General features: G+C 41.4%; 1 protein-coding gene across 22 annotated transcripts in view; it reads right to left on the bottom strand.

Moving 5' to 3' along the window:
• Positions 1 to 26,741, bottom strand: part of LOC120533089 (ankyrin-2-like) — a 299,192-nt gene that overhangs the window by 172,048 nt on the left and 100,403 nt on the right. For all 22 annotated transcript variants that reach the window (XM_039759757.1, XM_039759758.1, XM_039759764.1 and 19 more), the window contains exons 3-5: positions 24,759 to 24,857; positions 21,931 to 22,029; positions 1,787 to 1,885 (exon numbers count right to left, since the gene is read on the bottom strand). In XM_039759757.1, coding sequence (XP_039615691.1) covers positions 1,787 to 1,885; positions 21,931 to 22,029; positions 24,759 to 24,857 — 297 coding nt within the window. The remainder of the gene's footprint in view (positions 1 to 1,786; positions 1,886 to 21,930; positions 22,030 to 24,758; positions 24,858 to 26,741) is intronic.

Genomic DNA, 26,741 nt, shown 5'->3' on the forward strand with positions numbered 1-26,741 from the left:
ACAGAATGCCTTTATTAGCCAGAGAGCCTTCAGTTGAATGTAGAGTTCCTCCAATGGATCCACTGAATAAATAAATACACTCCGTCAATAATTATTCATTTACCTATACATTTCCTCAACCCACCTGCTCCAGCACAAGAAAGCTGCTGCCAACTGCTGTAGAAATGACTGTAAGGCCATAAACAACACTGAGATATACTCAGTCAATGAGCTAACCTGCCAAGGAGATCTCTGGACTATGAGAGGAAACTCAGACTAATACAAAAAACGATAGGAACTGAACCTGGGTTCAAGTACAATAAGGCACCAACAGATGACCACAATCATTAGATCAGGGGTCTCCAAGATGTCGCTCGCGAGCTACTGGTAGCTCGCAGCCCCTTTCCAAGTAGCTCGCCAAAGGGTTAATGAATCCTACTAAAATCTGAAAACTTGATTAGTCACATTAGGGTGGGTGATCGTTCCAAAAAATCATATCACGACCCACAATCTGAATTTGCAATCTATCTTTTGAATGCGGCATACAGTTAAGAGAATATCTGGACTCCAACTAATCAAGACCTAAGTTACACTTTATTTAAATATCAAACAAAGTTGAATTCAACTGTTCTCTCGTTCGCTAGCTAAGCAGAGTTCAGGTACACGCCCCCCGAAGCTGGTGAGTGAGTGAGGAAGGCCCATGCCCTCGGCCCGCTGCCTTCTTCTTGGATTCACGCAAATTAATCAGTACCGTAAGTGAACTCTGATACATAGCGAAATGAGAGAAGTCGCAAAATCAAACGGAATGTTCAAACAAATTATAGAAAAAAAAAACCCGATCTAAATCCGTTAAGTATCGTAGTTCTCTTGTGAAAAGCGGACAGACAGACAGAGGATTTTATATATTATATATTAGTAAACCTTCAAAATAATGTGTAGTTCAAGTCTCAACAGCATTTGCAGCATTTCTGGAGCTTAGTAGAGGCAGATAACTAGAAGAATCGCAACCAAGCAGCACTGAAAATGTCTGCTTTGTTTGGGTCTCCATACCTCTGTGAGTCTGACATGAAGGTCGTGAAATCAAAGTTCAGAACGAGACTGACAGACAAACATTTAAATGAGTCCAGAAGAGTGAACCTGAGTGGCTACACTCCACCATACACCTCAGTGCCAATCATCTGACATCACACGTGCAACTGGACATGTAAATAAAGTGACACACAGTGACAAGTGACAAAATGACAAATGAAGAAGTCATATCTGTGTATTTGTAATTGCATTGTTTTGTTTTGACAGCATTCATGTTTTAATTCAATAGTGTGAGATACAAAATGAACTTACAGGAGAATTAATATTTTTTTGTGATGTTATAATGCAAAATGTGAGTTGTGGACACCAACATGTTGTAAATGTTCAGCTTATTCAGTTTGTTTGAGTTGAAATAAGCTAGGAGAATAAACATTAGAAAACATGAGGAGCCCTCGGTCATTTTCTTTTTGTAAAAGTACCTCTCAGGGGAAAAAAGGATGGAGACCCCTGCATTAGATAGTGGCCGAAAAAAGTTACTGGATTAATTAATTGTTTCCATCACCCATTACTTCACTAGGCGAGTGACCAGTTAAACACTTTTTCACATGACTGTAGAAAATAATTTAAAAAAGAAGGAAAATTTGGACAGAACAATTAGAGAAATGGACGTCTTACTGACAGGATCGACACCAGCTGGGGAAAAAAATAAACATGAAAAATTCACACTGACGGTGGCAAAACTAATTGAGCAGTGATAAAACTTGTAACTAGGCCTCACCTCTGTGGCAGTGCTCTGGTTGGCTCCATTCTCCAGCAGGTACCGCACAACATCCAAATGGTTTTCCTGGGATGCCATATATAAGGGTGTGAAACCATTCTGTAAAATAAACAGACATCATAAATTAAACACATTTATCTTTTCTCAAGGTGCTGGATTTTCAAAGAATGGGAGTCAAATTTTACTCTGAAGCATCCTAAATCCAGCCATTAGTTTTGTACCGTATTAGAGAGCTAAAAGCGGAATAGAATATATTTTTGCAGTAAACAAATAAAACAATGGAGTTCAAGAACAGCAGTGCTGCAGAACTGAAAAGAAAAGAAAATGAATCTTCTGTTGGCCAAAAATCCTTCTAAAACATCTGATACATAAAACAAATGAAGCAAAACAAATAATTTTGACATCTCCGTTTATAATGTCACTACTATACAGGGTGAAAGGCAAGTGTATCCGAAGCTTTTTGGAGCCCCCTTAACTAGACTCCTGGCTCTCCACATTATCAGATATCCTGTTTTCATGTTTGAACTCAAACACTGAAGAATTTGAATCTGCTCAGTTTCAGAGACATGGCAGAAGAGAACAGACAGTAGGAAAGCCAAACATTAATTTAAATACAGGCCTTCAACAAGAGCGTCAGGAAACAGATGGCCACTGGTTACAAGTAAATTTCACATGAATGTTATAAAATATCTCTGTAGCCCCCTCCTTTTATCTTTCAGAATGAGGGATGATTTTTATCAGCTCAAATCACCCCAAAAACATTTACAAAATAAGTGCAACCAAAAAAAATTAGACAGTGTTAGATAATATTAGGCCAGTAAGCTTAAGGTGCATTACAGGTAAATTAATGGAAGCAACAATCTGGAGAAAAGCTCCAGCCACACATGTCCAACACAGGAGTAGTAGCAAACACTCAACATGCGTTTGGAGGGGAAGGTCTTGTTTCACTACTGAGCTGTAATTTAATGAGGAAGCAACAAAAGCAGATGATCTGAGAGGAGTGCAGGACATTATCTTGTTTTAAAGAGGGCTTTTGATAAGACACCACATGACAGGCTAGTGAACAAATGTGGGCATTTAAAGCTTGCTGTGTACTGAATTGGCTCACATATAGGAAGCAAAGGGTAATGGGGAGGGGAACGTCTTCAAAATTGGGTGATGCTGAAAAAATGTTGTCCCATAAGGATCAGTCCCAGCTGGAGCTGCTGTTCTTTTAACCCTTAGGCTGCCACATACTTGGTGGGTTAATGCACCCCTGGACGCCAAATACTTTTTTGCTGCACTTTTTAACTAAATGTCACAATTCACCAAGAAAAAGTGAAAATTTAATGGAACACATTTTTTTCATGCAAAGAGCATCACAATTACTGCAACACTGATCATTTTACACACTGCCAATGAACTATAAAAACTATTAAAAAAGCTACTGGGACAATATGTAAACACTATTAAAACAATATGTATAAGGTACAACTGACGCCATTGATGAAATTCAGTAAATCACCGAGCCAACTGCTCTTGAACTGGCTGTACGTGAGCACACAGAGGTAAACGCTGATGCTTGCAGGCCAGTCTAGTGCAATGGCTGAATCCCAGGGACAGTGATGCTGCAGTGCTGCAGGGGGCGCTCAACAAATCTACGGCACTGACTGATCAGCTTCTGTGTGCTGGCAAACTGCACTGGGAAGCAACTATAGCCGGTTGTGGCATTCAACGAAAGTACGTTGCAGAATATATTCGGCTCCGGTCTGCTGACAAATTGCATTGGGAACCGACTATAGGCGGTTCCAGCGGTTTAAGAGTTAATCTACATAAACAAGAATATAATCAATAAGCTTCATTAAGCTGGCAGATGATTCAAAACTAGGTGAAAGGGCAGATAATGAAGAATCTGCTAAATTGTTACAGCGGGACTTGGACAGAAAGCAGGCTTAGGCAGATGAAATTTATCGAACGTAAATGTAACATACTACAAGTAGGAAGAAAAACTTCTAGATTTAAACACCCAATGGTAGCTCTTCAACTTGAAAGTAGCCCTTATGAGCTGTGCCTGGGGGGTCACACTGCATACATCTAGACAGTATACAGAAGTGATCAAGAAAGCTACTAGGAAGTCAGGCTACATATCAGGAGGTGTGGAGGTTCTGTGTAATTTATATCACACACTACTGAGGCCTCACCAGGAGTAGTGTGGTCTCCATCCATTTTACAAAAAAGACAGAGCAGCGTTAGAGGAAGCCCAGAGAACAGCAGCTAACATCACCCCAGGACTAAGAGGTATGAGCTATAAGGAGTTGAACCTTTTCAATTAATGCAGATTGACATTAAGAGGTGTCATGGCCACAGTGGATCCCCGATGGTACCTTAAATTCTGCAACAAGAACATTGAAACATGGTTAGAAACTTGTTAAGGGCTCAAATATTAGTTTGTAAAGTCTCTGTTCACACAAACAGCCATAGACACATGGAATAAGAGACCAAGTAGTGTGGGCGGCAATGCCTTTGTCCAAAGCAGTCGGTACCTTTTGTATACTTTAACTGCACAGCCCACCACATCTAATTTAATGGTTGGAGAAAACACTGTGCACAACCTCATTCAAAATACAATATAACACAACTTATTTTCTGTATAGTACTCCGCACTGTGTGCATGCGCAGAGCACCGTGAACAATTCTCAGTTAAAATACAAGTACAGATGATGATGTTAACTACTAAATACAGAATTGGTACACACATGGCAATGCTAAATGATTAATAATAAGCATTTAAAGTTATTGTGTAGCTGTGAGGTTTGTTACAGATTAAATTCCTGGTGCCCCAATCACTGACTGTATGAAGATTTTCTGCTTTTCTGTGGCTGGGTCAGTTTTCTTTAGACATTTTGGTTTGGCCGACTAGAAACTTCAATCTTTCCTGATGTGAGAAACCGTAGATTGAAAGTTTCCATGTCTTGTGATGGATGGACAAGAGAGGTGTGAGGCAGCCTAACAGACTCCATGAGTCCAGGTGAGTCCCCACAACAGAGCTGTAAAAACATTTTGGCATCTCGTGTCCTCATGTTACAACCCAAGCACGACACCGCCTAAAAGAAAACACCACCGTAGTAGGCCTGGACCGCGTCAGGAACACTGTGTGCACAGTCACACTCAGAATTTTTATTTGAAATTCCCTGCACTCAGTTGTCAGCAGCTTGATACTGTATGTTTATACATTGTCATTATTTATTAATTATAGTACTAGAACTACTAGAAGGATCCATTTGTCTACCCATTTTCTGAAACTGTGAATCCTGAGCAGGGTCTCTGAGAAGCCTGAGCCTATCCCAGCAGACACTGGGCACAAGGCAGGAAGAACACCTGGACAGAGTGGCAGCCCATCACAGGGACTACTACAAATATTAATTACTGTATAATGTTTTCCTATATATTGCATTATGTTTTGGAGTTTGATTATATTTTAATGAAGCTACATTTACAAATCTATATAGTTCACTAAGCTTGTAAATAAAGAAGACAAATGGAACAGGGCTGAATCAATGAACTCCATTAGGCACATTAGGAAGCAGATGGATGTATGAACCAGTAAAGGAGTTAGCCTGGGTTGCAGTAATAATATATTGTCAGGAAGCAGTATTAATAGTTACAGTATGTTATTTTCCTTTTAGCAATTAACTGTAAATAATAATAACAAAAAAAAATAAAAACCACTAAGGAACATACAGTAAAATGTTGACTCAAACCACCATAGAAATAGGACTGATATTCATATTGTTGTTCCTGATCATTATCAGAAGTCTTTTAAATGTGCGATCGTAAAAGATGACAGTCCATTGCAAGTCAAGACGACACTCCAATGCCCACCCACCTTTAAAGCTCACCAAGTAGCCCACTACAAAACATTAGACTTTTCTCGCATGATTCACTGTCAGACTCCCAACGATTCCCTAGCAAAGATGGGCTTCTCAAGAGGGACTCTGTAGGTGGGAATATAGTGAGGCCCAATAATGACAGACCGTGACTGGTGGGCAGTGAAAGCAGAATTGGCTGCAGTAAGGACAGCAGATGGTCAGCCTTTTTCCATTAACTTACATTTTATCAAAGTTGGACTTGGAAAGAGAACTAACTTATCTGAAAATGCATGTGCAGGCCATGTGAGAGAAACTCCCGAATCAGACTCTTTCACTACCATACAGTATATGGCGTGGGAAAGTCGCAAGCGTGTAATGCCGTTAGAAAGCTGTGCTTTTACAGTGTGCTAAATATGATTTGTAATATTTAGTCTGTGTGCTTTATTTTAGTGTGTGTTGTATTTTAGAATTATTTAGATTCTTCGTCTTTCGGCTGATCCCGAGAGGGGTTGCCATTGCAGATCATCTTTTTCCATCTTTTCTTGTCCTCGTCATGTCACAACCGCCACCTGCATGTCATCTCTCAGCACATCCATAAACCTTCTCTTAAGCCTTCCTCTTCTCCTCTTGCCTAACAGCTGTATCCTTAGCACCCTTTTCCCAATAAACTCAGCATCTCTCCTCTGCACATGTCCAAACCAACACAATCTCACCTCTCGGACTTTGTCAATAAGACCTCCAACCTGAGCTGACCCTCTAATGTCCTCATTTCTAATCTTGTCCATCCTCATCACCACCAATGCAAATCTTAGCATCTTTAACTCTGCCACCTCCAGCTTTGTCTCCTGTTTTCTGGTCAGTGCCATCATCTCCAACCCATATAATGGCTCTTAAATGGTTTGTCCGAGAGTATAACTGTGTCTTAGAGTTCAGAAACTTGCATTCTCAATGTTCAGTAACTGGAATTGTAGACAGGTATGAATGACCTCATTAGATCATTAATATTCATGAGGTTGTTTTCCTGGAGTGTTGAATTGTGGGAGTACAAAAAAAATTCTGGGGTGTTTGCTAAATACAAATAGGCAGGAATTCTGGGTAAATAAGAAAAAAATTGTTAACAAGTGTAATTGTTTTAATATATATGTTTAAGATTAAATAAAGTGACCAGTGTGTGTTTGCTTCTAAGAATATATGAAATAGCGGCTTGGGACATTAGAATGAACATGTTTCGTGTCTAGCCAAAACTAACTTAATCTACAATCAGTTAGACCACGGGAACTTATCAGTTGTCCCACATTGTTGACTGATGCAATATCTTACATAAGATAGTGTTTTATTGTGAAAAGGGCCAGTCAGCAAGACAGCATACGCTCAAAAGACTTTAAAATGCACTACCAGAGAGACATCATAACTGCCAGGAGGACAGAGGGAGAGAAACAACTTCTGAAGAGACCACCATTGGGTCAGACTTTGTCACCTACAGACTCTGCCCCCTCCCATCTCAAGCATCACAAACGGTTTAAGAAAACAAAGACTGCAGCCACCTGAAGCAAAGCTTGCAGTGTGACCCTGATTTGAATCATTCAGGTGGTATGTTTTCATATCTAACATGTACACCTGTTGTCTCCTTCAAATCTTCTTCTTTCGGCTACTCCTGTTAGGGGTCCCCACAGCAGATCATCTTCTTCCATCTCTTCTTGTCCTCGTCATCTTGCTCTGTCACATCCATCACCTGCACGTCCTCTCTCACCACATCCATAAACCTTCTCTTAGGCCTTCCTCTTTTCCTCTTCCCTGGCAGCTCTATCCTTAGCATCCTTCTCCCAATATACCCAGTATCTCTCCTCTGCACATGTCCAAACCAACACAATCTCACCTCTCTGACTTTGTCTCCCAACCGTCCAACCTGAGCCGACCCTCTAAAGACCATCCTCGCCACAGCGAATGCAAATCTTAGCATCTTTAAACACACACAATTAAAGATTGAACTAGTTTTGAGTAATGCTTTGGTGAAGTCATCCTGTTGTTTACCAGCATTGAGCAATGGCTGGTGATTTGTTAATGAAACGAACTGTGTCTAGTTGGGTTACGTATTATCAGGGTAGTGAATAGCCCTTGACTTCTGTGAGATGGTGTGGAACTTTCAAAAGGTAGCCATCGGGATACAAAAGCCCAACAGGAGTAGAAGATCCTGGCTTTTGCTGGGGTCTTCTGAAGTGTAGGCCTTTCAGAGGAAGCAATCTGAAGACAGATTGACACAAAAGCAGTGTTGCGTCATAGGCGGAGCGGCTTCAAGCCCCTTGTGAGGTATTAAAGAGGAAGTAGCTAGCCTTGTCCAGTGTTGAGATGTTCTTGCTCGAAATTTGAGCTTATCAATAGGTAACGTTTATAGGACAAATGTGTGAATCAAGGCTAACAGTCCAGGCATTGCCAGTATTAACTTGTCCACCAACACGAAAAAGAACCTCCGAAGTTAAACGTGCCTTTCGTAGACACTTCTACACCATAAAACAAAGCGTAACTGTTCCTTTTACAGTTCCTGTGACGATATCTGGTACAGCCTAGAAATTCCCAGATTACATTTCAGCTCAAACAAAACCACAGAATGCTAAGGGAACATTTATCTTACGGATATAAAAACGGACAACATGATTCCAAAGTGTTCCACGATGTCTAACGTTTTGGAATGTAACAGAAGCAGCTGGCAGTTTGGTGACCATCACCATTCCAGCTATGTGAATTTTGGGGTCCTTCATCATCTGCTACACTATCCAGTATAGAAATACATAAAAAGTGGGGCTTTGCTTGTAAGAGTGGTGGTAGCAGCAGTATTGTGAGCGGGATCGGACACCATGATAAACAATGTATTAGGCGCTAAATATTGTAACACTGGTTCCTAAAAATATGATATTGTCTTGAAATCCTTAAGATTTATCAATTTTTATTTAGTTGAGTACATTGAGATGATTAGATCACTATAGAAACATCTGCTATACAGTATAATAAAACACTAAAGTCTGTATATTCAGGCCCTCTAATCAGCTTGGCTTTGGTAATGCAATGAATGTGGATTTACAAATGTGAGACACACAAGGAGGAGAAATTACATTTATGCAAAGAGTCTCCTTTAAAGGCAGCAAGTATAAAAGTGGACAGGAGGCGAGTAAGGCACCATAAAAAATAATAACACAGTCTGAGAAGCAGGCTTTATGGGAACGCTCTCGAGAGAGAGGAGACGTTCAGACACACACATGTATACCGAGGAAAGACACTGATGGTACACATTGGGCAAAAGATTGCAAATAGTTGTAAACTGTTCTATTACTTGTCTTAGACAGGGAGCGCGAGTAGTATTATATAGAATGACAAAGATCGATTTCTATTAAACAATCCTTGTGTGGTCTTCAAAGGGTTACATTAGATGCCAAGGCTACTACTGTAAAAACAAAAACTACCGCACTGTACTCAAACATGAGGTGATAATTACCACGCAAAGACAATATCTAACATAACAAAGGTTAATCACTTCCATTCATTTTCTTTGTGACAAGGAGTGAGCCTCTTCACGTGACGCTGCTCACACTATGGAGATGTGGAAGTTGTTATTTCTGTATGCATAACGCATCTAGACTAGAGACAGCATTGTGAGAAGATGGTTTACAAATAAAAAGACACCCTAAATTCTCACCCTTGGCCATGACATACAGCATAGAAGGAATTGTTATTAACCTGAAAAATTCTTTTGAACAATATTCGTTATGTAAAAATACTGTATGAAAAAATACGGAGTCCTCACCACTAAATCGCTGCTAGCAAGCCATGTCACCTGCCAGTGCTTATGTTGTAGAGTATGAGTATGTAAAAAGAGAATTCTAGATACTGAGCATCTGTGACTGTGTCCACTATGGAAAGCCCCATATGATGCAAAGATCAGATTTCTGTGGTCAGTGTGACTAAGCTGTGGCCAGTGTCCATGATAAGGCTGCAGGCTAACCAGTAAATCGGTATACAAACCAAACAATTCTAGGCCGATAAGGCATAAATATACTGTTCAAAAGAATTAAAGGAACACTTTTTAATCAGAGTATAGCATCAAGTCAATGAAACTTATGGGATGTTAATCTGGTCAGTTAAGTAGCAGAGGGGGTTGTTAATCAGTTTCAGCTGCTGTGCTGTTAATGAAATTAACAACAGATGCACTAGAGGGGCAACAATGAGATGACCCCCAAAACAGGAATGGTTTAACAGGTGGAGGCCACTGACATTTTTCCCTCCTCATCTTTTCTGACTGTTTCTTCACTAGTTTTGCATTTGGCTACAGTCAGTGTCACTACTGGTAGCATGAGGCGATACCTGGACCCTACAGAGGTGCACAGGTAGTCCAACTTCTCCAGGATGGCACATCAATACGTGTCATTGCCAGAAGGTTTGCTGTGTCTCCCTGCACAGTCTCAAGGGCATGGAGGAGATTCTAGGAGACAAGCAGTTACTCTAGGAGAGCTGGAGAGGGCCATAGAAGGTCCATAACCCATCAGCAGGACCAGTATCTGCTCCTTTGGGCAAGGAGGAACAGGATGAGCACTGCCAGAGCCCTACAAAATGACCTCCAGCAGGCCACTGGTGTGAATGTCTCTGACCAAACAACCAGAAAGACTTCATGAGGGTGACCCAAGGGCCCCATGTCCTCTAATGGGCCCTGAGCTCACTGCCCAGCAGCATGCAGCTCGATTGGCATTCGCCATAGAATACCAGAATTGGCAGATGCACCACTGGTGCCCTGTGCTTTTACAGATGAGAGCAGGTTCACCCTGAGCACGTGACAGAAGTGAAAGGGTCTGGAGAAGCCATGGAGAACATTATGCTGCCTGTAACATCATTCAGCATGAGCAGTTTGGTGGTGGGTTAATGATTGTCTGGGGAGGCATATCCATGGAGGGTCACACAGACCGCTACAGGCTTGACAAAGGCACCTTGGCTGCCATTAGGTATCAGGATGAAATCCTTGGACCCATTGTCAGACCCTATGCTGGTACAGTGGCTCCTGGTGCCGACAATTCCTGGCCTCATGTGGTGAGAGTATGCAGGCAGTTCCTGGAGGATGAAGGAATTGATACCATTGACTGGCCACCACACTTTCCTGACCTAAATCCAATAGAACACCTCTGGGACATTATGTTTTGGTCCATCCAATGCCACCAGGTTGCACCTCAGACTGTCCAGGAGCTCAGTGATGCCCTGGTCCAGATCTGGGAGGAGATCCCCCACAACACCATCTGTCATCTCATTAGAAGCATGCACCGATGTTGTCAGGCATGTATACAAGAACACAGGGGCCATACAAAGTGCTGCGGACAATTTGGAGTTGCTGCAATTAAATTTGGGCAAAATGGACTAGCCTGCCACATAATTTTTTCACTCTGATTTTTGGGGCGTCTTTGAATTCAGGGCTCTGTAGGTTGATCATTTACATTTCCATCAAACGATGTGGCATCCTTTCGTTCCTAACACATTACCCAGTCTATATCAGTATAGATATCCAGGAGGATTTCTTTTTCCCATTGAGATCTGATGTGTTTTCAAAGTGTTCCTTTAATTTTTTTGAGCAGTTTACATGCGTCTGTAAAGCTACACATACATTGAAGACAATTTATCTACAAAGCTGCTATAAAAAATCCATCTGCCTGATGCTTGCATTTTTGCTTGTATTTTGAAGAATTGGTTAAAATAAACCTGTCAGGATGTCACTCTTTCATCAGGCCCTAGGGCTGTGGAGGGGGAATGGGTTTTCATTAAGAGTTACATAGCAGAGCACCCAGAGAAAGGAAAGTCTTCTAGCCTCACCACTAAAGAAAATCATTCACAAGAGGTTTCATAAGCAAGTGGAAAACGTTTAGTCATTCCAGTTAATTTGGTTAACAGCTGATTTGACCCAAGCTCTTACCTGTAGAAGCCGTCAGGATCTCCTCTGCTGTCAGTTACATGGCTTAGTATTTAGTCTCAGGGTCCCCTTAATCTCTTACACAAAGAAGTGCTTCCTGGATTCTGTCTCGAATGCACACAAGGACGCTGGGGAATTCAGTGTCCTAAAGTCCATGATTCACTATTTCTCATGTATCAGCTTTATCAACGACTTTGACAATTTAGAAGACTAGAAGGTGTCCTCATGTGGCCTTTTGAATTCAGCTGGTTTCATTCTTGAAGCCTATCACAGCACCTTTGGATTGGGTTACACTTTAGCACTTTGAACACGAGGTACGAGTTAAGTTGTATGTCATGGAGCCTGTCAAGACGCAACATAGGGGAGAAGAACCCTGATCTCTGTATACAACCACAGTAGACACAGCCAGCTTGCTGGAGATCTTTGCTTCCTCGTCTTAGTTACCATCTAATGGACAGCCACAGATTTTTTTTTTTGTTTTGAGTAGGCACCAGCTCTTGGAAAATCTACTCTCTATATATGAAATCCTAAGCCTAACATGACGTTTTTATGTCACATCTTTTGTCACACTTTAAATTGGGCTTATTTTAAAACCTACATATATATGTTTGGTATCACTCTTTTCAGAATTTATCAAACTTTAATGTGATGTTGTTAGATTTTCAGATTCTTATTCGGTTTTTAAATTATAAACTAAAAAATGTCAGGAACTCACGTCCTGCGAGACGAGACTTTTTGTCAAAATATTTAACCAGACCCGGGGCTGGAAATAAAAGACAAAGAGTAGGAAAGCTGCTATACAGGCTTTTAAATGTTCGAAGCGCTGTGCAAGATGCACATCACACTGCACGGCAGCAATCCAGCAGCTGATCAAGCAAAGAGGATGTAAAAAAAAAAAAAATTGTTTCCCATTGTATCACCATTTAAGAGGGGGTTTCAGAGGAGCAACCGCGTCTGCTTGGGGTGCGTTCAGCCCCCTCTTCACAACGCGAGCGATAGAGACGCAAAGTGGCTGGTGAATTGCTTAGGCCGGGATTGGCGAGCAGGGGGAACCCCCTAGTAGACAGTCCATAAGTTATGTTGTCGCAAAACAGGTATCAAGTAGCTGATGTTAGCTTTGTTGGAAGATGAATACTCTGATGATAGGGACAGTGATTGCGAAAGTATCAGATCAATTGGAAATTGTGGAACCTGTAGGCTCTAGCTTGCTTCAAAGGCATGCCCAAACTTTCATGGTGGTCAGAACAGCACTACATGGACAATTTGCCACACACTGAGTGCAAACAATCACCAACTATCAAATGTGTTCTGTGCAACAAGAGTGGAGAGCAGAAAGAAATGCGTTAGATTTGCGTCACATGTGCTTCTAAGCCTGCACTCTGTGTGGTCATGCTTCAAGGACTCTCGTTCAAATGGAGATCTTTAGTTGTGATGCTGGTGCAAATGAAGTAATTAACAGCCACTTAACATTCTGAAGAGAGTTGCTGCTGATAAAACCATTGAATTCTAATTCATTCTTGTACATTTTTATGAATTTTAGTAAGAATTCACTATTTATCATATACAGTAGATATAGACCCATACTGCAACATCCTGGTGATAAATGGTCCAGCAGTCAACGTGCTATTCCTGCAAAACTACTAGAAATCTGCCTTTTTACAACATGGTAACCCAAACTGTACACACACCCCACATATGCTCTCAAGGCAACATGTGTAAGATGTGTCCAGGACAGAAGGAAGACGTGTGCAGGTGGGCTGAGCAGGTGCTGCACCAGGATGAAGCTATGGAGCCCGTGAGTACAGACTCCTATCAGAGTTAGTGAAAACAGATGGAGATATCTGGGCTTTCCTCACATGCTGGGGGAAATAAAAACAATGGAGAGCCTTCTGGATAACAGTCTGGATATGCCAGGCCCACACCAGGTTGTCAGAGATGGTGAAATTTAAAGCGGCTGTGTCAGATGGCCTCCCATTTTTTTATGCTGACAGTAGTGAGAAAAGTGCTATATCAATGCAAAGAATTATTACGGGAGCAGATTGTTCTCCCTGCATAAATTGAGGCTAAAGTAGCTGCAATATTCTTTTTAATAATAATTATTATTATTTACATTTATATAGCACTTTTCTCACTACTCAAAGTGTTTTGTAAATTCCATGCAGAGAGAGGACCTGGCATACAAAACATGTTCTCTAATGTGCCCCAGCACCAGTCTCTCAAAGCATTTCATCACGGTTTTGGTGAGTTTCTTTGGTACCGAGATAACCATTAAGTCTTCCCTCGATTTGTTTCTTTTCTTTGCATTTTGCAGTGCTGCTTGGTGTGCCCTTGATGTCAGGTATGCTTTCAGAACTTCTGCACTGTTATCGCTGCGTGTGCTGAAGTAGGACAGTGGAATCCAGCACTAAAGGAGTAAAGAGGCGTTCTTAGCAGCATTAATTACTGTGTAATGGGCCTGAGACAAGCTGAGTGAAGCAGCCGTTTGCCATCTGCACCATTCCAGCTTCCACTTTTGTTCCTAACAAGTTAGTGTTTGTAAAGCTGATTACTACACTTTGTTTGTTGGATGTTGATTAAATAACAAGTTATTATACACATTCTTGGGGACATCAGTGGAAATTAAAGGGAAGTGCAGGTAGAACTGAAGGCAGGAAGCACTTCTTGATGCAAAGAGGTGTGGGAATCTTGAATAAACTACCAAGACATGGAGTTGAAACAGAAACCTTGAGAACCTTTAAGAAGAATCTGAATAAGATATGGAGGCCATTTAAATGGACTCAACAGTCTCCTAGCATTTGTCAAATTTCTTATTTAAATTAAGAATGTATCATCCTGTAGCCAACTCCAAAACTAGTGGAATAACTTTCCAGCTTTAAACTACAGTTCTTCACACAAGTTCCCTACTTCATCACCTCGTGAATCTAAATATTTACAGGCATACTGCTCAAAGCTGCCTCTTTTCCTATTCTTGTTGTTCTTCCCATTGTTGTTATAATTCTCTCCATCTTTATCATTATGGCTTGCTATCATAACCCCAGGTTTAATATGTTTGCTTCTTGCCAGGGTGATTATTATTTTCAAATTATGAAAAAAATGAAAGTTATTAACTTTAGAAAAATGAAAACTGAACTTGAATTAAAACCACTAACACAAAACAAATCCAAAATAAAGTACTAATAAAACCAATGCAATTTTTGATTGTATTATCTTTAAGTATGAGCTTCTTTGACAGTTTATGGTCTTCTTTGGCTTTGCCCGGTGGCTGCCGATGTTTAGTCCATTCACAAAATGTGGGAAGAGCAGCTGCAAAAGCATCTGTGAGCTGAACAGATACAAGCAGGCTTTGTGATCGGAGATGCTGAAGAAAATATGTGCAAAATAACATTTAGAGCTCAGACTTCACATGTGCAGTTTAGAGCTCTTAAGAATCTTTGGAATCCTAACCAGTAAAAAAAAAAGAAAATTTGAGGACATCTGACCAGCCTTAGCATTGTTACACTGGTTACCTGTCTCCTTTAGAATTGACTTTAGAACACTGCAAATGGTATATCCATCCATCCATCCATTTTCTAACCCGCTGAATCCAAACACAGGGTCACGGGGGTCTGCCGGAGCCAATCCCAGCCAACACAGGGCACAAGGCAGGGACCAATCCTGGGCAGGGTGCCAACCCACCACAGGCAAATGGTATAGAAAGCTTTAAATAATCAATTTGAGTGCCTGTCCCCCTACATTCCAAGTTGTAGCCTTAGATCTCCTATTGGTGGTCTGCTGGTTATTCCAAGAGCTAAGCATACAAGTGGCGATGCGGCCTTTTGCTATTATGCACCAAAATCTGCAATATTTTACTGCTAAAGATTCACCAGACTGACATTTAAAACACCCGTATAAACCCATTTTAATTATGCTTTTCGTAGCTACATTTTACTTGTTTTCATGTTGACATTAAAAAGAGTCATTTTCTGTTGATCGGCATCAAAAATGGCAAATTAAATCCACATTGATTGGATAAAAATAAAATGTAAAAACTTCTCATGAGGATGACTACTCTTTATAGGCTCTGTAAAGTGCATTATAAGTGCGTAAGGCATAAATAGTTGTACCTTAAAATAAGTAAGTAAAAAAATAATCCATGTAGACACATACAGATTGCACACATGTACAGTTATGTATGCTTGCATGTAGGACCTGTCACATTGTATTGCTAACCACACACCACCATCCCATTCCATCCAAAGCATTTTAGCAGAACCTTTTTAAAATGATTTCCTTTTTTTAACATTTCTTTGTATAGGTTTTACTCCCACATGTGCCTTCTTTCTGCCCTCACACCCCAGTCATTTTTCAATTTATAGCTTTACCCTGATGTCACAAGAATCTCGAAAAAATACCTGATTTGGTTTTAGCCTCAGCTGCCTTTTCTCTGCAAATAATCAAATTTATATTTGAAGATTTAAATACGACCCTTTATTACCAAAAGAAAATGAAAAAAAAATGAAATGTGCAAAATAATGGATTGCGGACATGGCTTGTCCTTCTGATCTCTTGTGTCAAAGTAAACGCACATCCCTGGGGAGAAGGTGGTGGCCAAAGAGGCAGTCACATTTTAATACCCAGAGTCAAGTCGCCATAGCCTGTAATAAGAAAAAGAAAAAAAAGGACACCACAGCTGACATCTGCATTCATCTGCAGTTATTTCTGAGTTCCTGCATTTGACAGTTGAACAAATCCCTTCCTGTGAAAAAGATTCAAAGCCTTTGAACAGCATGGCCTTATTTCAGCAATCTCGCCAAGCATAGGCAGTCATGCATGTGCAATTCGTAGCCTCATAAGAAAATGCAAACTGCCATTTGGCTTGGAAACTACTTATTTGCACGTGCCGTGCCGCGCATTAGGAAACGATCCAGAAATCAATGTGTGTCAATTAGCATCCAAGAAAAAAACAGTAAGCCAAATGCAAACTTCTTCAATCATTATTCATGTTACGGAGCACTTTTAATAGTGTAATGAAAATGGATTTGCAAATAGATGTGTACAGGTGTGTGCTATTCATAGAAAACAGGAAGGCTGCCATACATCAAATTTAGCATGGGACTGATCAATCAATATTTATTTTGGTTAGCATCCATCACAGAAGGCAAGATCAAGAGATGAGCTACAAAGCCAACACAAATACAATATTATCTTGTATTTAGTATTGACGGCCATCTCCTCCATCAATAATAACAGACAGCAAATCAAGTCGATAATTAACACTACATTTTTAAACATATTTCTTTCATGTCCAGTGTTACAGGATAAAACATATGATTTCCCCTAATACATGACACGTAGAGGGCGACTATGCGACTATTGCTGTGGTTCAGTCCCCCGACATGTCTCTGCTGATCACAATCACATTCTCGCAACAGAACTTTTGAGACACGTCAGTCAGGCCACAATCCTAAATGGAATGAGTGAAAGTCACTGGCGTCTATGCACACAGAAATGTTTACAGTGCTGTTGGTGAAGACCTTAGCCCACTCTGACATACACTCACCTAAAGGATTATTAGGAGCACCTGTTCAATTTCTCATTAATGCAATTATCTAATCAACCAATCACATGGCAGTTGCTTCAATGCATTTAGGGGTGTGGTCCTGGTCAAGACAATCTCCTCAACTCCAAACTGAATGTCAGAATGGCAAAGAAAGGTGATTTCAGCAATTTGGAGCGTGGCATGGTTGTTGGTGCCAGACGGGCCGGTCTGAGTATTTCACAATCTGCTCAGTTACTGGGATCTTCACGCACAACCATTTCTAGGGTTTACAAAGAATGGTGTGAAAGGGGAAAAACATCCAGTATGCGGCAGTCCTGTGGGCGAAAAGGCCTTGTTGATGCTAGAGGTCAGAGGAGAATGAATGGGCCGACTGATTCAAGCTGATAGAAGAGCAACTTTGACTGAAATAACCACTCGTTACAACCGAGGTAGGCAGCAAAGCATTTGTGAAGCCACAACACGCACAACCTTGAGGCGGATGGGCTACAACAGCAGAAGACCCCACCGGGTACCACTCATCTCCACTACAAATAGGAAAAAGAGGCTACAATTTGCACGAGCTCACCAAAATTGGACAGTTGAAGACTGGAAAAATGTTGCCTGGTCTGATAAGTCTCGATTTCTGTTGAGACATTCAAATGGTAGAGTCAGAATTTGGTGTAAACAGAATGAGAACATGGATCCATCATGCCTTGTTACCACTGTGCAGACTGGTGGTGGTGGTGTAATGGTGTGGGGGATGTTTTCTTGGCACACTTTAGGCCCCTTAGTGCCAATTGGGCATCGTTTAAATGCCACGGGCTACCTGAGCATTGTTTCTGACCATGTCCATCCCTTCATGACCACCATGTACCCATCCTCTGATGGCTACTTCCAGCAGGATAATGCACCATGTCACAAAGCTCGAATCATTTCAGATTGGTTTCTTGAACATGACAATGAGTTCACTGCACTAAAATGGCCCCCACAGTCACCAGATCTCAACCCAATAGAGCATCTTTGGGATGTGGTGGAACGGGAGCTTCGTGCCCTGGATGTGCATCCCACAAATCTCCATCAACTGCAAGATGCTATCCTATCGATATGGGCCAACATTTCTAAAGAATGCTTTCAGCACCTTGTTGAATCAATGCCACGTAGAATTAAGGCAGTTCTGAAGGCGAAAGGGGGTCAAACACCATATTAGTATGGTGGTCCTAATAATCCTTTAGGTGAGTGTACTTTAGCAGGGTCGGCTAACAGGCCAAATAATAAAATTATATAAAAATGTAGGTATACATTTTATCAGGCTACAGAACAAGTGGAGGAAAGGCAGTTAATTTCTGTTTTTTGCATTTTGGCTCATATACTGTAGATTCTATAGTAGGAACAGTCCTTGCCACCAAGAGGCAAATGATAAAGATCAAATATAGAAGGGACCAGACCCCGTCTTGGAAACTCCTTCTTTAATTGAAATACCTAAATGTACTCTTCTTTGTTTCAGAAATAGTGAATAAGTTAATATTTTTTGTTATTAACGTTGTGTACTATTTACCAAAAGTTTCCTGGACACCTGACCAACACACCTATTTAAGCTTGTTGGACTTCTTCTTCCTTCGGCTGCTCCCGTTAGGGGTCGCCACAGCGGATCAACTCCCTTCCATATCGAAGTTGGTGTGCTTTATTTTAGTGTGTGTTGTAGTTTAGAATTATTTAGATTCTTCTTGTTTCAGCTGATCCCAATAGGGGTTGCCATAGCAGATCATCTTTTTCCATCTTTTCTTGTCCTCGTCATCTTGTTCTGTTACACCCACCATCATCATGTCCTCTTTCACCAAATCCATAAACCTCCTCTTTTGCCTTCCTCTTCTCCACTTCCCTAACAGTTCTATCCTTAGCATCCTTCTCCCAATATACCCAGCATCTCTCCTCTGCACATGTCCAAGCCAAAGCAATCTCACCTCTCTGACTTTGTCTCCCAACCGTCCAACTTGAGCTGACCCTCTAATGTATTCGTTCCTAATCCTATCCCTATTCCAAAAATCATTAATATGGAGTTGGCCCATTTATAACAACCACAACTCTTCTTTTCACAAGATTTTGAAGTGTATCTATGGAAATTTGTGCCCATTCAGCCAAAAGAACATCTGTGACGTCAGTACAAGATGACCCGACTCTCACCTGGCGATCCAATTCATCCCAAGGGTTTTCAAAAGGGTTAACGGTTAGGGCTCTGTTCAGGCCACTCAAGTTCTTCCAGGTCTTTATGGACCAGGAGCACAATCTTGCTGGAACAGAAAAGAAAGAGTCTTCCCCAAACTGTAGCACACAATGATCTAAACCAGTGTTTCCCAACCTCTGTCCTGTGGAACCCCAGTGGCTGCAGGTTTTTAGTTCCAACCAGCTTCTGTTTTTAATTGGACTCCTGGGCTAATTAAGTGATGTATTATTTCCCAAGTTCTGTGTTTTGTGAACAATATAGAAATTAGAAAACTAGGTTTGGTAAAAAGAATACGATAGATATTTTCATCTTGATTTTTATTCTACTTTTCTAGGTGTTCTAATTGTTTAATTAATCCATTATTTACTAATTAGTAGGTCTGATGCTAAAGTACTTTGGTTATTCCGTGTTGTTTGCCAGCGTGTCTGCTCTGCTCATTTTTAATTATCATTAATAAGATACAATGACGGGGGAAAACTGCGCAGAGAAAGGGCAAAATAGGATTAAATCAACGAAAGAGAGTTAAGCATTTAAATCTATAGCAAAAGCAGATTTTTTTCTAAATGTCTTATAAATGTAAAAATCATGCTGCTGTGCTTTTCTGAATGTAGAATAAAAGAAAACTAATACCAGCTAATTCAATGAGATGAATGTTATCAGGTGTTGTCACTGATTAGGAATCTGGTTGGAACAAAAACCTGCAGTCACAGGGGTCCCCAGGAACGAGGTTGGGAAACACTGGTGTAAAATGTCTTTGTATGCTGTAGTACTGACAGTACCTTTCACAGGAACCAAAGGGCCTAGCCCAAACCCTGCCATAATCCCACCACCACCACACTTTACAGTAGAAATTATGCAGTCCGGTAGCATTCTCCTGGCACCCGCCAAAGTCAAATCAGTCCATTAGACTGCAAGATAGAGTACGATTCATCACTCCAGAGAACACGCTTTCGCTGCTCTAGAATCCAATGGCGGGCGGCAAGCTTTACACAACTCCAGCCACCTCTTAGCACTGCATATGGCGATCTTTCAGCTTAAGGGTGAATCACATACTGCAGGACATCAATGGAAATTAAAGGAAGTGTATTTTAAGACAGAAGCCAGACAAGCACTTCTTTACACAAACAGTTGTGGGACTCAGGAACAAACTACCGAGACACATAGTTGAAGCAGAAACTCTTGACAACATTTAAGAAGGATCTGGATGAGATATTGGGACAACTTAGCTATTAGCTAAACAAATAGGCTTGCTGGACTCAATGGTCTCCTATTGTTTGTCAAATTTCTTATGTTCCATCTTAGGCTCAGCCATAGGCACCTATTTCATGAAGCTCCAGATGCACAGTTCTTGTGCTAATGTTTTCAGGTGCAGTCTGAGATTCTGTTGAGAGCGATGCCATTGATGACAGACCATTTTTATGTGCATCAGCACTTGGTGACCCCACTCTTGTGAGTTTGCATGGTCTTCTACTTCACGGCTGAGCTGCTTTTGCTCCTTGAGACTTCCACCTTCTAATAATAGCACTTACAGTTTACCAGGGCAGATCAAGCAGAGCAGAAATTTCAAATCATGACTCGTGGCAAAGGTGGCATCTTATGTGACAGTGCCACGTTAAAAGTCACTAAGCTCTTCAGCAGGACACAATGTTTGTTAATGGAGATAGCATGGCTATCAGCTTGATTTGATGGCACTTGGTAACAATGAAACACCTGAACTCAATTATTTGGAGGGTTGTCCACGTACTTTTGACCATATAATGTACTTGGAACACGACTTCAGAAAATTAAAGAGAAGGTACTTGAGATTGAGAGAAAAAGCTATCAACTCAGTGCAGCGTAAGTCCTACTCTAACAGACTAAAGAGATGTTCAAACAAATGTCACACCTCTGTAAAGTACTCAGGGTGAGGTTTATTGTTGAAAGTTGTAATTTAGAGTAGAGAAAAAAAAAAAGTTTCAGGGGCAGTGTCGCTAATCACTCACTCCTCCAATTAAATGACATTTAGGGGGCCGGCTATGTGAATATATTGCTCTGGTCCAGCGCTGCACTATATAAATCTTCCCATGTGGGTCGGCTGTGTGATCCTTAGCATGTCTCCTGTCAGAGTGCTAATTATAAAAAAAGGAAGCACATATTTGTAAATGTATGCAGTTCTCTTTCTAAAGTCTGCTTTGAGGGATGTTAAGGCATTCCAGTCATTCCCTATCCCTTGACTCCTTTGACAACTCTTTTGCGGCTCCGTTTACCTGCTGCTGCTCCAACTGCAGAAATACAAAACCAAGTATGGCATACCAACTCTATACATTGCTTAGGGGCAGTGAGTGTTCAGTGTGGAAGGTCACTAGAAGAAAAACAAAGTTCACCTGCAAAAAGATCTACTTTGATAACATTATAAATGACAGCCCCGAGTGATGATAAACTCCAAGATTACTGGTTTCAGTCTTCATCACTGGCTTACTGTGTGTGACCTAAGTAAGTCACTTCACCCATAAAGAATCATATTTTAAGAATAATAAAGGTAATTGTACTATGTCCTTTTTATTGAAAAGATAAAATAAAAGGAAACAATGATGATGATGATGATGGGAGAAAGCTACTGTATATGTGCAGGAGACCAACCTGAGACTGCGCATTAACATCAGCTCCGCGTTTCACAAGAATCTTCACCACTTCAGCCTGTCCTGCCAACGATGCAATGTGCAAAGCTGTGTTTCCTTTCTGTCAGAAAAAAAAAGATTTTTTGATTATTGTACAGTAAACAGGTAAAGATCATTCAAGTGACAGATACATTTTTAACAGTAAACATCAGTCTACCACAATTACACGATAGTGAGACCATGTAACGTTAAGAAATACTGTCACGCTCATGCACATAGGGGACAGCTTAAGGTCTCAGCTCTACTGATTGTAATTCACCGCTACTCTAGGTTATTGACAGCTATACCACCACTGACATTACTTCTGGGGTCCTTGGACCCACCTATTCCTGCCAGAAGGACCCAAGATCCACCATCTTGAATCAGTTCAGTTGTGAAAGTGCATCTCAGAAGACATCTCTGCAATAATTGCATGTTTTTCTTTGCTTTTAAAACTTCAGTTATAGGGGGTCACCAGGGTGGGGTCACAACTCTTTACCGTGGTCTGTCTTGCCTATTACAGTCCACTCAATAAATTACAACTACAACAGGCTGTCGGGATTAGAAAGGTAAGCAAGACGGACATTGCTGGTGCTTAAACCATTTCAAATGTCTGGTGATGGTGCAGTAACACAGCGGTCAGGAATGTTGCTGCACTGCTCTGGTAGACTGGGGGCCTGACTTGAGCTCACATACTCTCCTCAGATTTGTGTACAGTTTTCTTCAGATTCTCTGATTTGCCTCTAAAGTAAGAAAAGTTGAGCATTTTAGGTTAACTGGAAATGGCAAAATCACCCTCATATGACTGAGTGTACATACGTAAAGTTCCCAGACCCCTTCACTTTATTTGTATCGTGTTGTAGATTTAATTTTTGCCTATCAATCATCTCAATAACCCAGAATTTCATTATAAAAATATATTTTCAGAAAGGTTTGCACATTTTTTTGCCCAGCTCTTGGAAGATTCGTGGTTGTTCCAAGCTTCTTCCATTTAAGACTTTTGAAGGCAACTGTGCTCTTAATTGCTGCAGGAATGTTTTTGTAGCCTTCCCCAGATCTGTCCCTCGACACAATCCCAGTCTCTAAGCTCTGCAGGACGTTACTTTGACCACATGGCTTGATTTTTACTCACTTGTATGACCTTCTATAGATAGGCTTGTGCCTTTACTAGCCACGTCTAATCAACTGAGTGGATCACAGGTGGACTCCAAACAAGGTGAAGAAACATTTCAATGATGATCAATAGAATGGGATGCACCTGAGCTGAATATCACGGGTCATTGCAAAGGGTCTGAATACTTCTGTCCATGTCATATTTCAGTTTTTAAATTTGAATAAATTTACAAAACCTGCTAAAATCTTGTTTTCACTTTGTCATTCTGTGGGGATAAAGTAATTTAAATGATTTTAGCACTAGGATGCAACATACCAAAATATCAAAAAGGGGAGGGGGTCTGAATACTTTTTGAAGGCACAGTATACTTATTAGTTATCTACTGTAGTTTTAATACCCAGCTATGGAGTTCTGCGTATTCTTTGAAATGCTGCATTAAAGAGACAACAGCTCAACCCCCTCTAACATGATGATTTGAAATGAGAGGAGCAGCAGAACTTTCCAGAAGCATTTCAATCACATGGCTGCTTGGACAGTATTGTTTTAGAAAATTACATACAATTTCATAATAACAATAGAAAAACCAAAACATGTCAGAAAACAAGACACCTTCTTGGTTGTGTGGTCCCCGGCCGGGACGCCCAGGAGGACGAGAGGAGGGCTTGTGCCTCCTCCAGACCGCGAGGGCCCGCACTGGTTAGGTTGGGGGCCTCGGGTACAGGGCTTAGAAGCCCAACCCTATAGGGACCCAAGGTCACCGCCAGGCGGCGCTAGCGGGAGGACTGGAGGCGGCCAGAAAAGAGAGAGAAAAGAGAGAGAGGCATTGTAAGGCCTGAGAAGAGAAAGAGAGGCATTGTAAGGCCTGGATTTGGGGAATTGGTGCAAGAGGCACTGCGGACTTGAGCGCGGGATTTGTAAATACTGTAAATAAACGAGTGTGTGGTGCAAACAACGATGTCTGTCTGCCTGTGTCCGGGTTCAAGTTCACAGTTGAAAACAGAAAAAACAGTACAAGGTATTGTGATAATAAATATTCTTCATTTTAAAGATAACAAATAATGCACAAGAGTCTCCAATTACACAATTTGTGGACCCACATCCTTTTGTCCCCCTCAAGAATGGCAAGTATATGTGATATTAACCCATCCCTCCATTTTATGACCCGACTTTATCCTAAACAGGGGCAGGGAGCCGAGGCCTACCTCGGCAATGCGGCAAGTAGGAACTTACCCATAGTTAGTTGGCATTTACAATCTCTTGTGCCTTCAAACCTCCATGCAGTTTTTATCTAATTGTTGATAAAGTCATAGGAACTGTGATCTAAAATGGCTCCTTTAAAATGTACTCTCCCGTGAGGGGCACCGTAGCTCAAACACAATTTACTTACCGCAAGTGATGCCATTACACCATTACCGGAGGAATTATCTTTCAGCTCATTAAGCTAGTGGCTCAAACACAAACCACTTGGAGTGCAAAAGGCTTGCATTTCATTGTGGACACCAACAGGAACCCCTTGCTACATAAAGTAGAGTGGAGCAGCACATTAATAAAGGGCTAATGTCAGGGTCCCCACTACGGATTATTAAAATGTCCCCTTTGCCTCGCCCATGCACTTTCTGGAAGGGTTGGAGGGTATAAGAAGACACCCTTCATGTTACTAACATTCTTTGTCAGCAAGACGCATTGCAAAGTGTTACCTTAGTGGCAGAATCCACCGCAGAGCCCCTGTCCAGCAACTCCTGGACAAGGTCGACATGGCCTTCTTTGGCAGCCAAATGTAGAGCATTGAGTCCATTCTGAAAGAGAAAAGGTGCTCTTGAGCAAAAGGCAATACAACAGACAGAGGCCATTACCATCAATTCATATTATACACAAAACTAATGTTCTTTAGAAAGCTAGCAATGCTGCCCCATTCAGTGACTGTCCACTCAATAATAAAACAGTGAAGAACTTCCCAAGAAAGGTAAAAACAGAGTGATAGATAATTAAAACATGGCATCTTAATTACTAATTAATTTAATCATCTCCTATGAACTTCAAAGTTAAAGACATTCTGGTATCCAGACCTGGTACAAAGCAGAGCATGTGAACACAATGGAAGAGCGCTAAAAATAACTCAAGTGGCAGTGGCGAAAGGGTCACACGGCCTGGACCCTGCTTCAGTGCCTACACAGCATGTGCTTTCTTCATGTTAAAAAAGCTGTAATTTGCTAAGCTGAGTGAACAGTGCACTGCTTCTCCCTACAGGACTGGTCCCCAAAGTGCACCTGTGTATTTGTTATCAACACTCTGTGACAGCTATAAAGCAAAGGGGACCAGGCAAAAAAACAAAAAAAAAATTAACTGCCCTGGCTTCAAATGCTGTACATTGGCCCCAGCATGAGTGTGTGTTGTGTCCAAGAATGTGCCTTGCTGTGCCCGTGTTGCAGAGAGTGCCAGGGACAGCTTTTTACTGATTTTAGATAAGCAGTTTAGCAAATGGATGGATTAAAATGACAATGTCTGGAAACTACTGTACATACCAGACATACGTCACAACAAGTAGAAAAATGCGTTTGGATTTAATCCAAATATTTGTAAAACACATTGTCACAGGTTAACTCGTCCGAGAGGCCTGGAATTATGAGTGTATGTTCCTAGATGGACAGAGGGGGGCAGAATTAACCACTGTGACAGATTAGGGACGCTCTCGCTCCTCAGACACCACATCAGACACCAGATTAAAAAGTCCAATAATTATTTATTACAATAATAAAATGCACAAAGCACGCTCCTCTCCACAATTCTCATATAAATCAATCCAATAACCAAATCACAATCCTCCACTCCCAGACGCTTAGCCACCCTGCCTCCCAACTCAGCTCATCTGTCTGGGATCTCCCACAGTTCTTTATAGTCCTCGACCTGGAAGTGCTTCTGAGCCCTCAGTCCATGTGATTATCCAACACTTCCAGGTCAGGTAAAAACTTCACTTTTTCTTCAGCCCGGAAGTATATCATTTCTTCCGTTCCCGTAACTTGGAAATATTTCCGGACTATACAGAAAATATAAATCCCTGGGCCTCCCTGCAGCGACTCCTGGCGGCCCCCATGGTATCCAGCAGGGCTGTGCATTATAACTCCATTGTCCATGATTCCCTGTTGGCATTCGGGGCACCTCTATGCTGCAAGGAGGGCTCCATCTGGTGGCCTGGGGGTATTGGCCGGGATGAATGGCAGGCCATATCTCACACCACATAACGAGAGCGCCAGGTCCAGCAGGGTTGACTCATAGAGCCTTGACATTGCCATAGCATGGCATTAAGGTCAGACCTGACCAGTTGCTTTTATTTCATACATATAGAGTCCTAAAACAGCTCCAACCCCAGGTACAAGAACACCTTGGCCCTCTGCAGCTTACCTCTCATACACATACAGCTGTTGAGGATCGTTGACCCCCCATGTTCCTCAGAGCCTACTCCCCCCCTTGGACAAAGCTGGCACCACAGTCAGGATAATGCACTTTAATTCTTCCAATTATTCCTCATCATCAAGGCTCAGCATCTCTGGTACCCCTAAAATCTCTTATATCATGGACACCCTGAGCCATAGACAGCAGTTTGCAAGGCTCAGGGACTGTGTGGCAAAAATGGTGGTGTGTAACACTAGGGGACCTCAAGCAACTGTGGCACTGAGAAAATA

The sequence above is a fragment of the Polypterus senegalus genome, chromosome 7, assembly GCF_016835505.1.
Source record: "Polypterus senegalus isolate Bchr_013 chromosome 7, ASM1683550v1, whole genome shotgun sequence".
NCBI lineage: Eukaryota > Metazoa > Chordata > Cladistia > Polypteriformes > Polypteridae > Polypterus > Polypterus senegalus.